This window comes from Siniperca chuatsi, linkage group LG5 (genome assembly GCF_020085105.1).
Source record: "Siniperca chuatsi isolate FFG_IHB_CAS linkage group LG5, ASM2008510v1, whole genome shotgun sequence".
Lineage (NCBI taxonomy): Eukaryota > Metazoa > Chordata > Actinopteri > Centrarchiformes > Sinipercidae > Siniperca > Siniperca chuatsi.
Genome location: NC_058046.1, coordinates 9,124,112 through 9,139,000, shown reverse-complemented (window position 1 = coordinate 9,139,000; position 14,889 = coordinate 9,124,112). Strand labels below are relative to the sequence as shown.

The 14,889-nt window shown below is 39.0% G+C and overlaps 1 protein-coding gene across 1 annotated transcript in view; it reads right to left on the bottom strand.

Annotated features, from left to right (window-relative positions):
* Nucleotides 1–3,927: 3,927 nt before the first annotated feature.
* hk2 (hexokinase 2) overlaps nt 3,928–14,889 on the bottom strand; it is a 32,393-nt gene continuing 21,431 nt past the window's right edge. The window contains exons 13-18 of the mRNA XM_044196244.1: nt 14,075–14,170; nt 11,936–12,035; nt 11,616–11,799; nt 8,791–8,946; nt 5,940–6,176; nt 3,928–5,479 (exon numbers count right to left, since the gene is read on the bottom strand). Coding sequence (XP_044052179.1) covers nt 5,341–5,479; nt 5,940–6,176; nt 8,791–8,946; nt 11,616–11,799; nt 11,936–12,035; nt 14,075–14,170 — 912 coding nt within the window. The 3' untranslated portion in view covers nt 3,928–5,340. The remainder of the gene's footprint in view (nt 5,480–5,939; nt 6,177–8,790; nt 8,947–11,615; nt 11,800–11,935; nt 12,036–14,074; nt 14,171–14,889) is intronic.

The following is a 14,889-nucleotide window of genomic DNA, read 5'->3' as shown; positions in this document are numbered from 1 at the left end:
AGTCCACTCAACCTCTCTGTCCCACTATAACCAGTCCACCCAACCTCTCTGTCCCACTATAACCAGTCCACTCAACTTCAGTGTCCCACTATAACCAGTCCACCCAACCTCTGTTCCACTATAACCAGTCCACTCAACCTCACTGTCCCACTATAACCAGTCCACCCAACCTCTCTGTCCCACTATAACCAGTCCACTCAACTTCAGTGTCCCACTATAACCAGTCCACCCAACCTCTGTTCCACTATAACCAGTCCACTCAACCTCTCTGTCCCACTATAACCAGTCCACCCAAACTCTCTGTCCCACTATAGCCAGTCCACTCAACTTCAGTGTCCCACTATAACCAGTCCACCCAACCTCTCTGTCCCACTATAACCAGTCCACCCAAACTCTCTGTCCCACTATAGCCAGTCCACTCAACTTCAGTGTCCCACTATAACCAGTCCACCCAACCTCTCTGTCCCACTATAACCAGTCCACTCAACCTCTCTGTCCCACTATAACCCGTCCACCCAACCTCTCTGTCCCACTATAGCCACCACTCAGTCCACTCCAGTCCACCTCTCTGTCCCACTATAACCAGTCCACCCAAACACTATAGCCAGTCCACTCTGTCCCACTATAACCAGTCCACCCAACCTCTCTTAAACATTTTTAAACATTTTGAGCTGAATAAGCACTCTGCAGTCACACCAGGGGTCATCAAAGCATCCAACAGATAACCATCCATCCAATAGTTGGATGGATGCTGTCGAGCTTGATATATATATTCTGTACTCACAGAACAAAGATTAATTCTTAATAAGATTTATTCTTAATAAGACTATCACAGCGGAACTCTTTGCTCTGCTTTACATTTTACAGAGAAAATCAACTATTAAGACTTGCAGCAAGTGGACAGTGAAATCTAATAAAATGTATTTGGAGTGGGTGATAAGTCCACAACTAATTACCGGTACAGTGGAGAAGTCCTGAAACAATTACTGCCTTTGTGAAACCGTGAGCTGTTGTTTGGGATTAAACAACTTTGTATTTTAGGTTGTTTGTCATGCTCACAAGGAGAGTCTTTCTAAAGGCAAGTGAGTAGCCTAACAGTGTAGTTATTACAGCGCTAGCAGTGTAGTTCATGACAGTGACATAAGTCTACACTGAAAAAAAATTACTCTTTGGGACCCCATCCTGCTGTTTTATCAAGCCATTACTTGGACAGGAATAATGAGGTAATTGGCACTAAACATTATGCTTATCATTACGTAGTGAAGTATAGACAGAAAGTGAAGAATCCATTTCATAATCTTCCTTATAAGAGGTTTGAAATATATTAATCCTTTTGTTCTGTCACTTTTTGGTAAAACTAATAAATTATTGGGCATTTAAAGCAATTTTGAATTTATGTAATAAATAAATACATATAAAGGAGGTAATGTTGCTTTTTACTGTACCTGTGCTAGTCAACATTCAACAAAAAAAAGGCTCATTTGCTTTGTTCTTGAGATTGATGTAAAAAATCTATTACAGATTATGTGATCATGGTTGTTATATTCAGTTAAAGCTGAAACAAGCTTGATTGAAACACTCGTTTGTGTTTTCAGTCTTTAAAAACACTGAGCTCGTTAGACAGCCTCTCTTTGTCCAGTATGAATTCAATACTAAAGTTCAGCTGCAGTTTTTCAACCAACAGCAACACCTAACAGTTCTGCTTCACCTGCAGAATGTCACTGTGGGAGACGCAAAATGACAAAAAGAGATGCAAAATTACCACAAAACGACTAGAAAGAACACGACAGACGCAACACAACCATAGATGCAAAACGACCATAAAGAGACAGAAAATGACTTCAAAGAGATGCAGAACTACCACAATCAGACACAAAATAAATGACAGACTAGAGATCCAAAATTACTACAAGGGTACACAAAATGACTTCAGAAATGCAAAACATCTTCAAAGAGACGCAAAACGACCACAAAGAGATGCAGAACAACAGCAGACACAAAGTATCTACAAAGAGACAAAGAAACAATAGAGACAAAACAACCACAAAGAGACAAAACAATCACAATGAGACACTAAACGACTACAAAGATATGTGTCTCTTTCAGCTTGGGTGTCTTGGTCCTATGTAGGAGGGATGGGGGGCCCATTGTCTCATAATCCATCCATGGTTGCAGTGGCCATTGCGTATTGTCACTACTACAAAAAACACTCTAATCAACAAACTAAATCATTTCAGCTATTTCAAAAGCATTTTCAGATTCCTTCAATTTTATATTCACAGGACTGCAGTGTTATGAGAAACTGAAACCCTATTTATGAAACTGGACTGTATTCGGTCCATTTGGGACATGTGTGGGTTGAGGTAGTGCAGGCTTGTTGAATTCCTTCCATCTTTAGTTTATTCTGTGTTTCTCATATAACGTATTTCATGATCAGCTTATTTATTCTTTATTTTTCCTCAATGTGTACGGCTACATGCAGTTCCATCAATGGAAATACACCTTTGATTAGCAGTAAAAACTATGTGAGGAAATTCTATTATCAACAACTGGAGAAACATCTCACAAATTTTTCTGACGTCTGCTTCATTCATTTTCTTTGTGTGGCATGTGCTATTCATAGTTCTGAATGCTCATTATAGAGTTCTGCATAATGATTATGGTATTAGGTAAGATCAAGTACAGTAACACTAATTAGGCTGCATTTTATGCATGTTAAATTCAAAGGGAGAAATCTAAATGCACAGCAGGCAATCTGCCGAGGAAGAGTGTAGTTGTAGTGATTATACAAATGGATTGTTATGGCTTTTAAAAACTTTATATTTAGAGTCCTTACCAGAACTTTGCAGATCTCTCTCTCTACTGGATGCAATGGATTACATGTCCACTTTTCTTAGCACAATCCAAATCATCCAAAATAAGTACAAACTTTATTTGATACAATCAGGAAAACCATAAATAAATAACACAAGCAAGACTAGGACCAATCCATCCATTTACCCTCTGTATTCTCTTAAACCCCCCAACCCCAAGGAGTGCCACTAAACCGTGCTTCACATTTCAACCACTGTGGTTTCATTATTTTCCCCATCCAGGTAAGGAATTAAAGGTCCCTGTGTTTTCTCAAACTCTTAGGCTTTAGTTCCAATAAAGTCTTTAGTATTTTATTCCATCATTTATAATGTCTGGAGCAGATGACACTATGTAACATATTTGCCTCATATGCTTTACATTTCTCACTCCACGATGATACTTACATGTTTCACATTTTACTCAAGAGAACTAGCTTTTAGTGTCCATTTTGGTATCTCACACAGAATTTTTACACTCTCAAACAAATAGAACATGTTTTTCATAACTCAGTAGATAAAAGTCCAGTGCATTGCAGATCTTTTTATTGGCTTCAGTTGGTGTGCTGCTGCACCAGCTGGCAGTAAAGGAAAGCTTGTTTAGCTGATCGTGTTCTGCAGTGGAGTTGGGCGGCAGAATGGCAGTGCAACAGAGTCTAACGCGGAGGTGGGGCGGCAAGAAAATGCAGGCCACTGAACGGCGAAAGCACAACAATAAAGTGAAAAGGTGCGAATATTGGAGCGACTCTTCCTCAGTAGACAAAGCTGAAGCCAGAGGGAGAATTTTTTAACATGAAGATGGTGCTCTTTTCACTGAACTAGTGAATCATTTTAATTGCTCATACACTGACTGCCATAACAGCTTTTTTTGGATAAATTCTTGCACTATTATCTTTGTAGCCTAAATTTTCAAATAAAGCTGGGTCTACATCTCAGGTATAGTGCAGACTGCATGACCTTTTGCCATAATCTGCCTGTTCCAGATGCTATTTCTATGGTTGAAAGCACTTCTCCAGTGAATCTATTTTAGCGCCCACCTGAAGAGGAAAGAGTGACTTCCACTGAACAGAGACCAACAGCAATTCAAGGCCAATTTTATTGTGACAGTCTTTGATGACATTGTTGATGAAAGCAGGGTAATTATGATCAGGCTTACAGTACACAGTAATAACAGCTGTTGTTAGCTTGTATCTAAATCAAAAGCAGACAATCTGCTGTTGGCTGAAGAACTCTGTCTTTCTATAAATATAGGATATGTTCTTTAAAAAGCAAAAAGCTTAGTTTTAGTTTCAGAGCACTGGAAGATTTGTATTCCTATCAAGCTAATCAAACATGGTGTAATCAGTGGGGTAAAAACATTTCACCATTGGATACAGTAATAGGATATTTATGGTATTTGTGCATTACTCCATAAACATTTGTTCCATAAACAAAGGCTGATTGTAGTGATTACACAACCAGATGTTGGTGTTTATGGTTTTAACAAAACATTTCAGGGAAAACAACAGATTCTCACAAGTGTGATTCTGTAATGTTCTGAAATCTCTCACTGAAGCTACAGACCTGTACAGACACTTGCAGAACTACCAGATGTCATATATTGTCTTTTTTTTCCCTTTGTACAATGCACAATCCAAAAAAATACAAATACATACAATACAAAAGACAAAAAATAAATCAAACTAGTCTAAAAAGAGTAGAACCAATCCCCCCTTTTACTTTCTGTATTCCCTCCTCCCAACCCCAAGAGTGCTACTAATCCTTGTCCTTTACTTTTGGCCACTGTGGTTTAATTAACTTCCCCCTCCAGGTAAGCAATTAAGGCTTCTGGTGTTGTCGCAAACTCTTTAATTATGTTATGTCTGAGTCACTCTAGTCAGTCTAGCTAGTCTTTTCTTATTGATGGTAGATGGTCTACTCACAGTGTAGAGATGGGGAGTACAACATTTATTTTTAATGACATCTTTAAATATTTTATACTAATATGAAGACAAATTTGAAAAAGTTAAACTTTACAACTGTATAAAAAGTATTCAAATTCAAATATTGTTTGATCATTCTTAAAATTGATGTGACACTATAAATTCACTGTGATAAAATCATCAGCCGAGATGAAACCTGGGAGTTTGAAGGGGCAAAAAGGAAGAAAAAGGGGGGGGGGGCAGCGTAACAAACAAGCTTGTAACAGTCATATTTCACAGAAGGTGCAACTTCTCTAACACACAAGCTGAACTGTAACTTCTGAAGTTATTTTACCACCATCCTACGTCAGCTCACACTATAAATATGTCTATTCCAAACACAAACAAAAAACTCACATTCACACACGTGTATGTGAACCCACACACACAAAATAGATCAGATTAAACATTTCAGTACTAAAGATCTAAACTCAGGTCAAGGTGTATGTGACTTTATTTTGGTGACCTGGAACAGAAAAGCAGTCGCAGTAGCTCTGGTTCTACCTGTTCACTGTCTTGATGATTCAGTGCTACCCTTCGCTCTTGATCCTACAGGCCACAGCTGTGATCAGTGCTGCTCCCTTCCCACTGCCATCCTCTGACTTGTGGAAAGTCACCCGACACTGCGGTGCCAAATCCTGCAATGTCTCTTGCATGATGCTAGAGAAACTTTAGGAAGATTGAGGGAGGGGAGAGAGTAAAAAAGGTTCAGTGTTGAACAAGAGTGAAAATCTCCCCATCTAATATTTCATGCACACTTAATACGTAATAAAGTATGGATAAATATCAAGTAGCTGTGGTAACTTATATCAGCATGATTCTGATATTTGACATTCCTTATGGTCCTGCAAGTGGTCCATAATTTATGATGATGACTTACTGTAACTGCCTGAGTCAAAGATGAGTCAAGGCCAGCTGCCAGAGCAAAGAAGTCATTTTTAGGCCTGTTATAGCCATTTCCCACAGGGGGAGTATAGGATGCTTTAGCTGCGCTGCATCAATTGATACAGGTAAGTAAATACAACAATAAGTTGGGAATTCTATCTTCAAGCTATACTGCAGTTCTGTGTCCTGACAACCCAAGCCCAAAATAGGACAAAAATGTGTGTTGGGCATGATTGCTCCTTACTGTGGGTGCGTCTTATAAAGGGTGCCGTCCACTCCCACGGTGATGGAAAGCTGATTCAGGTTGCGGTTCTGTCGGATCTTGTCGACCACAGCGGCTAAACCAGCACCGCAGAGCTGAGCTGCACGGCGGGCAACCACACTACACACCTCTTTCACCAGTACGCTGTCGTCACATGTGGAGCTGGTGAGGCCCAGGTGCTGCAGAATTGAGCGGACCTGTCGCATGGCCAGACGGTCACTTTGGGATAAGAGAATTACAAGGGTTATACACATGAGAGATAGTGCTGCTCTCAGCACTAACTAACATACAGGGCACACTTACATCTTTGAAGCAAGTTAATTAAATTATAATCACTGCTACAAAGGAGGGTGATGTTACTGGTTGAATGCCATTATGCTGTTATGTAGTCAAAGACACTGCTAAATGGCACTCCATCCATACAAAACATGCTGTCATGCAGTATTCAGCACTTTCATGCTGATCACGTAATGTGTGGCCATTAGTTCACTGATTTAATCGGTTAATGAGTTAACCTGACTTTCTGTTGTTCTGGCATTGTTTCTTTCAGACAGAGACCGGTTCAGTGCAGCCTTTTTTGTAACTGTGTATTTTCACTGCAGCATGGAGGAACATGAGGTTATTTTGTGAACAGACTCAGATCATGGTTGGAAATACTGTTCCCGCTGTAGCCTTTTGATAAAACACACAGACAATAAGCCCAGTAAATTAAATACACAGCACTTCATTCAAGTAGACGTGGACATTACCTTTTTCCTTTAGTATTTCAGTATTATTGTGCACAGTTTCTAGTACTTTTAATCCCATTCAGGTGTGTGTTTGGATCTCTTACCTCAGTGATTACTTTTTTGCCTCTGTTGTGACCTACTTTTACCATGGCGATCAATAGCTGTATCTAATGTCATAATAAATGCTATTCTAACAGCCTTGATATTTCTAAGATTGGCTAGTAATAAGAAACCCTGAATCTTTCATGTGCATGGACTTATATTGTAGCAGGGGTGGTAAAGCCAGAGTTAATAACCAGCTTAGTGAAGCAAGGTGACTCGATGAGAGTGTGAGTGAGCTAAGCTTGCTTTGTGAATGAGCCCCCAAGTGTCTATTGGAAATTATTTTTCAAATGTGTGTGAATGTACCTGTAAGTTATCTGATCACAAAGTATTAAGTAGGCCTTTAAGCTACAGCTTCTAATGATTTGCAGTAAAGCTTAGTTTTTTTCTCAGTTACATATTTTCTGAAACGCCTACAGCTATCAAAAAAATGTGTACAGTGCAGTATAACACTTGATTTCATATTCTAAAGGTGAAATCAAATGTAAATCAGTCAAAACAAAATGTTTAAAATTAACGGAATTCATCAAAGAGTGCATCTCTGGCACCAAAATGATTTTTTTGATTGATTCAGCCAGAGTCAAAAATTGCAGCATTGTGCAGTAAAAACATGTCTCATTTAATTTGAGACAATTCTTAAGTAAATTGCAATTATATAATTACATATTTTTTTGTAGAAATCAAAATCCTAATATAAATCCCTTCCACTGCCTCATTGTCCATCTATGTGCTCCTTTCTGCATGTTGCAGCCATCCCCTATATAACTCGCTTGTCCTCACCTTGTCTCATCTCTGTCCTCTATTAACACCTCTCCCTGTGACCATCCATGACATGCAGTGTATTGACACATCTCCCCTGCTATATGAGTGGGCTGCTGTGCCTCTCTGATGTCTGCCTGTTCTATATTCAGGAAACTACCTACGTAAAACTCAGTTCTCAAACACATTTAGACTACAGGGGGCAAAACCGATAGTTCACAAGTTGCACCTGTAAGCTAAATTTAACAACACTGAAAGGTTACACAAATAAATTTGAGAATGAACTTGATGATTCATTAATTTCTTTATTCAGTATGTATCCATTTATTTGTCATTAAGACAATTCCAGATTACTGAAACAGTTATGTTTGAAAGGTTATGACTTTTGGCTGAAATATTTTGCATGTAAGGATAAGGATTTACATAATGAGCATGTTTACAAATGTGTCTGGGAATAACACAAGTCACTAGAAAATGACCTGTACTGTACAATGTATTTGAATTCTATGTGAAAGCAACATATTACTGTAGTGATAAAGTCCTATACCACAAGTCTTTTTTTCCCAGCCCCATTCTCATTTAGTTATTTGCACACAGCAAATTTTCAACTTGACCTGGCTCTTTCAGGTGATGAGTATCAGCACTCAGATGCATCACTGGAGATAATTTGGACAGTGATCGGTGCTCGCAACTGCAGTACTACAGGATGGTAATGATAACTGGCTTGTTTACTGTGATATATTACCAATCTCAAGCAAGCTTCAAGTCTGTCCTGGAGTTAGACAGTGAAGGGTCTCCCAAAAGTGAGCGTGGATAAAGCAGCTTTAGACAAACAGTATATTGAACTACACACATTTCTTAAAGGCGTGTGCACTAAACTGGACTATGTAGGAAAATATAAATATCAGATCAGGCTTCAGTATCAGCAGATACAATAGATGTAACTTCATGTAACTACATGTGGCTTTGGTGTTGTTCGCTCACCCTCCATCTCTCTTCTCTCTCTGCTCCTCAGTACTCATCCCTTGTGTGATAATCAAGTGCCTGATATTACACGTGACAGCCATTTAATGTGTAGATTTGACTAATGTCATCTCATTTGGACGCATCATTATTTTCAGTCTGGTTTTTGTGGCTTTGTGATTTAACTGCAGAGTGTTTTTTCTATTCTAACCACACAGTTACCAAGGTGAACAGGGGTGAGCTGAGGATAGACACAGACTAGAACAGTCTGTAACACTCACCTTTCAATCTGTGACAGGAACTTTGTCTCGAAGATGCCCCGTGTCTTGAGTCGCTCTGACAGTTTGCCTCTGAACAGCAGACCCTTAGCAGTAAAATCCAGTAGCACATTCCTCACTATCTCCCCCAGGTACATGCCACTGATCATCTTCTCATACCTCAGAGAAAAAGACACACAAACTGAAAACTTTCCACAGCCACACACTAGTAATATTCACTTTAATAATACTATTTATCATACTATAAACCTGTACTTTATTGTACTGTCACAAACGCTATAATCAAATTGATTCTGACCTAAAAAAAAAAAGCCAGCTGTCAAAAAAATTCTTATTCAAAAAATCTAAATTAATCACACTGAATAGCTGTAACTCATTATTTTCAGGAATGAAAGCTCAGAGAGCAAACAAAGGTGTAGTGGCAGACCAGTTGTTACAGAGCTCGGTTTAATTGGAATAACTTATCAGGAGGTGTGACAGGGGCTGTAATCATTTATGCCCAATGATAACGACTCACTCCCTGACATGTCATAGACACAATTTCATAACAGACAGTCCAGACAAGCTTCTTTCAAGAGGAAAAACATTTAACAAAACCAGCTGCACTAATTCATAATAATGTGGATCTTAAATTTCATCAATCAAGGCACAGGATGCAAACAAAAGACAAAGTGTCTGCTTAATAAATTATCAAAAGCTACAACTACAACAAGACAATGTTAACACCTCTCATTAACGTACTCTCTGACATGGCTTAAAGACATCTCATAAGTCCAGACTGGCTTCTCCTGAGAGGAAACCAATGTTCTCGTCTGGAAGGTGTCCAGGACATAAATATGTATAATATTCCACGGGTAGTTACATCTGCAGTATGTTTTTGATTCAATAAATGTGTTTCCATAATTTTTCTGGTTAATAGGGTTACATGCCTTGGTATTATGTGCTTTCATCTCCCTTTAGGGTATGGCCAAACCAAAAGTAACAAACTAGTTGAGGCCACCAAAGAAGAAAGCACTTGCAAGGATGTAACAGGATCAGATGTGGTGAGGATGGGTGGGCAGAGTGAAAAGCAAAGTTCGAATGAATTAACTCTGACTTAGAAGGAAAATCGGGGCGTGGTAACCAACCTGAGATCTGCTGTGCATGGAATCTATATAAACATTAATTGCAGCTTATTATTTATTGCTGACATAAAACTCTAATGCAGCTCAGGCAACAATCTGTATCATTGGTGAACCTCAATTACAACAACGGTGGAATCAAACAGCCAACTGTGCTTGGTTTGACAGCATGATTAATTTGCCCACAAGTGGTTGATTGTCTGAAGTGTTAGCAGCGCGTGGCAGCCTTGTTGCCATAGGGACATTGGCGGTAAGTCCACAAGTGGAGGGGCTGACTCCTTTGCAATATGAGCTGGTGGACTCCAGGGACTTGTGGTGGAGTTTCTTTCTGTCCTGGGTTTATTTCTTCTGTACATTGCACAACCCTCCCTTCTCATCCACTGCACACACTATCAATGTTGGCATAGTGGTGCACTGCTCTCTACCACAGTGTCTTTCTCCTTTCCTGACTCCAAGTGAACCCGCTTGCACCACTGTCAGTGAAGTAGAGCACTGGATGTGTTTATGCAGACAAGGCAATGCAGTGCAGGAATTGATGTGGTCATAAGTTCATGGACTGAATTTCATGGACAGTACTTTTAAAAGTATTACTGATGTCGAGAAGAAGTGTGCACAACTCAAAAACGATACAAAAAATATCAGGTGCATGGTCATTAAAAGGTTTGACAAACAGAAATTGGAGGTCAGCAGTCATAAACTGCGTGTGTTGCAAAAGTTTGCCCAAAAGGACAAGCACTTACTGGACATCCACATTATGAGTACTTATGAAAATACACTGCTGTATCTCTGATTAGAGCCTGCACGGTGTCCCTGTCCTGCTGCTTTCAGATATTTCCAGGGATCTAATCTGAGTGTAATCAGAGTTAGATGGTACTGGTAAGATTCACCCATTAATCTCACTCAGCACAGACTTTGTATTACTGCCATTATTGCCTTTTTTCATTTTAGAGGATATTTATTACTATTTAGATATGCATGCAAATGTGACTGATATGGTTACTCAAGGAGCTTGAATAATTGAGTCATAAAAATCTGTGATTCTAATTCTATGCCTGGAAACTTTGTTTAATCATGGAGCTATCATAGAGTGCCACTGTGGACAATGACATGCATGAACAATAATCACTATCTCACCAAGAACTGATGCTGTGCATTGTGCATGCAAGTTGAGATTTGAGGAAAGGTAAATGAAGGAAGACTGAAAAGACAGGGAGTCAAAAAAGTCAGTAATATCAACATTTTTTGCGCATTTAAATTTGAAAGTGCTCACTGGGCAGCATTGCTTCAAAGGGTGAGAAATGGCTAGCACTGTTAGCTTCACTAACACGAAGGTATTTGCCTATAGTAAGTAGTGTCACTAACTCTAATACACTTTCAGGCTCTGTCTATTACTCTACTAGCTACTCAAACAAATGTCACAGTGCTGAAGGACAGCACCTGTAAAGTACAATTTACACACATGTTTTTAATTTGCTGCACAATTCATTTTTTTTTACAGAAATGATGTGAAGGGCCCCAGCTGTTCTGTCTCTAGTCAGAACAGCTCTGTGGCGGTCTCAGTCTGTCTGTCCTTGGCACACTCTCGCTTATTAGTTTACACTATATTTGTGACTACATGTGATGCTCTTGGCACATAAGTGTGTGCCTGAGTGAGTGTTGGCACATAATAACATAGATTTAATATGCCATAAATTACCCATCCAGTACCTCTGTTTCCCAGGGTTGTTAGAGCAATCATCAACAATGTGATCAAACTGGGTGCAGAAGGCATCAAGTTCGCCATTGTCACCAAATGCTCCCCACTCCATGTTGACACACATACGACCGTCATCACCTTGCATCAGTTCGATGTTCTGCATTTCCTCCATGTAGCAGGCATTGGTCCCTGTGCCTGAGTTAAAGACAGGTGGAATGGTATTACAAGTATTTTCATGGAAGGAAAACATCAGTCAATTTTTGAAGAGCTTCATTCCAAAGTGAAAACATATCAACTCAGGAAAGAAAAGGTGGGGGGTAGACAGACTTACCTACAATGAGCCCCACCTCACATTTGGGGTCCTCATAGCCACAGGTCATCATAGTTCCCACTGTGTCATTAACCACCGCCACAAAGTTCAAGTCAAATTCCTGGAAGCAGTGACAACAACTTTCAATTCCATTAAAATTGCTGTATTAATGTGTTTGTCACACTTAAATGTTTCAGATCATTAAACAAATTTAAATATTAGTCAAAGATAACACAAGTAAACACAAAATGCAGTTTTTAAATGATGTTTGTTATTTTTAAGGAAAAACAAAATCCAAACCTACATGGTCCTGTGTGAAATTGTGATTGCCCCCTAAACCTAATAACTGGTTGGGCCACCCTTAGCAGCAACAACTGCAATCAAGCATTTGCAATAACTTGCAATGAGTCTTTTACAGCGCTGTGGAGGAATTTTGGCCCACTCATCCTTGTAGAATTGTTGTAATTCAGCCACATTGGAGGGTTTTCGAGCATGAACTGCCTTTTTAACGTCATGCCACAGCATCTCAATAGGATTCAGGTCAGGACTTTGACTAGGCCACTCCAAAGTCTTCGTTTTAGCTTCAACTTATCTTCAGCTGATAAGTTGTGATGTGGCAATGTTACAGGGGGCACATCTGAAGGATGCTGAGTCTGTTCAATTCAATTTTATTTATATAGCGCTAAATCATAACAGAAGTTATCTCAGGGCACTTTTCATACAGAGTAGGATATATATTATATAATATCTTAAGCTAAGACAGAGATGGGTTAGCCAGGTCTTTTCAGTACCAGGTACTGGGGCCTCTAGGGGCATCGACTATCTTTTAGACTTTCCCAAAAAAAAAACAGTTGACAAAGACGGCAGGTATATTATTATATCAGGTCTTCTACAGAATGAAAAATGCACTTTAGTGAATATCTTTGCTCCCAATATTGGTCAAGCTGAATTTCTATCCAAGTTGAATGCGGTGCTATTCCAGTTTGCTGCAGATCCAATCTTTATGGGAGGAGACCTCACCTGGTTAGTGATCCGGTAGTGGATAGGTCTGGCCGCCCCCTTGCATCTGATGGTGCACTATCAGCAGCGCTTAAAGAATTACAGACCTCTCTGGCAATGACTGACATATGGTGTGTAGCAAACCCTCATGCCTGAGAATATACATTTTATTCTCATGCTCATAACTCATATTCCAGGATTGATTATTTGCTTTTACCTCTATCTAAGGCAGAGAATGTGATTGATTGTAAAATTCATAATATTATCATTTCTGACCATGCCCCCTTGTATTCATCCTCTCTCTTTCTGTAAATAACCATAAGAGTAAGCAATTGAGATTTAACAATTCTTTACCTCAGAATGAAGTGTTTGTGTCTTTGATAAAAGAGAACATAACCAAGTATATAAATGTTAATCTAAGTTATGTGCCCTCAATATAAATAGTATGGGAAGCATTTAAAGCAACCTGTAGAGGATGTATAATTAGCTATTCCACAGCCAAAAGAAGAGAATGATGATGAAGAAAGACAAAAAATGCAATGTTGATGCTCAAGGCAGAACTGCAATCAATTATAAATGTGGAGACAGCATTTGCACTGTTCAAACTCCGCAAGAAGTATTTTGAATCCAGTGATAAAGCAGGTAAAATGCTAGCACTAAGGTTAAAATAATTAGAAACTTCATCCATCAATACCGTTTATATGCGATAGTGCCGGATCAGACATCACACAAATCAATCCAAATCAGGTAGGAACACTTATGCACCTGTTGTGGCAATGCCCTCAAGTGAGGAGCTTTTGGAATAAGATCATTTTAAGATTGTCTTCTATTCTGGATGTGAAAATACCACAATGTCCATTGGTCTGCCTCTTAGGCACAAGGGTAGAAAATATACGGTCACCGCATCATTGCATTAGCTTTTTTGTCAGTTAAACGTATTATTATGATGAACTGGAAATTGCACAAACCAAATTGCTTTAGGATTGACAATTGATTAAAAGACTTCATGGATTTATTGTCAATGGATCAGGCAGCCTCAGCCCGATCCATTGAGATGATGGACCCTGGATCTTTATAAGATCATATTTGGTAAATAGGCTATATGACTGAATTGTATTGTAATTGATCTGTGTATAATTGATTTGTGAAGTTTGTACTGACCTGTCTGCGGCGAACAGCATCTTTAAGTAACATAACAACATCTTGTCCCTCACAGCCGCTGGCTTTGAAACCTTTTGTCCACTTCAGAAGAATGCCCTGGACAAATGAAAGCAGTGATTTGTGTGCGAGTGTATGATTCTCTCTGTGTGTGCAGAGAATAACAGCATTTGACTATACTAAACATATGTGGAGATCTGTGTTTTATTTTAATAATACACTATGTTGTTTGCCACAATGAAAAATACAGTACAGCAGTAATTAAAATGTTGCCACAGTCTGATAAAGGTGCTTTTCTGATGTGTTGGTTTCTGATTAACCTGTACAAAGTGGGTTGATTACAGTACTTTGCAGTTTCTCCAGGTGTTTGCACAATTTTTGTTTCACTACATACCTTTGCTTTTACACAATTTAATGGGACTTATTTTCATAAATTAAAGTGCAGACACGTGGTATATGCACACTGCAGAAGCTCATTTACACTTCAACAAATTTTTGGTATTTTTGTGACGTGAGGCACAAAGGTAAGGGTTAGGTAACAGGGTTTGGTCTTGTGGTCCTCCAAAGCTCTGTAAGCATTTGCTTGAGTTAGGGGAATTGTCTGTGAAGGTATTTTTGCAAAAAAAAAAAAAAAAAGCAAAAAAACTGAGCACCTGTGATAGTGGAATCTGTAGTTGTGGAAAATAGTCACAAATGTGTTATCAGTTAATTTGAAGTCACAGAGAAAAATACTTTAGGAGTTGCAAACTTGTAGAATTTTTTTCTCTCCCACAAACACAACAGTTACACCTTCTCAAATTCTTCTTTGCAGGTGCACA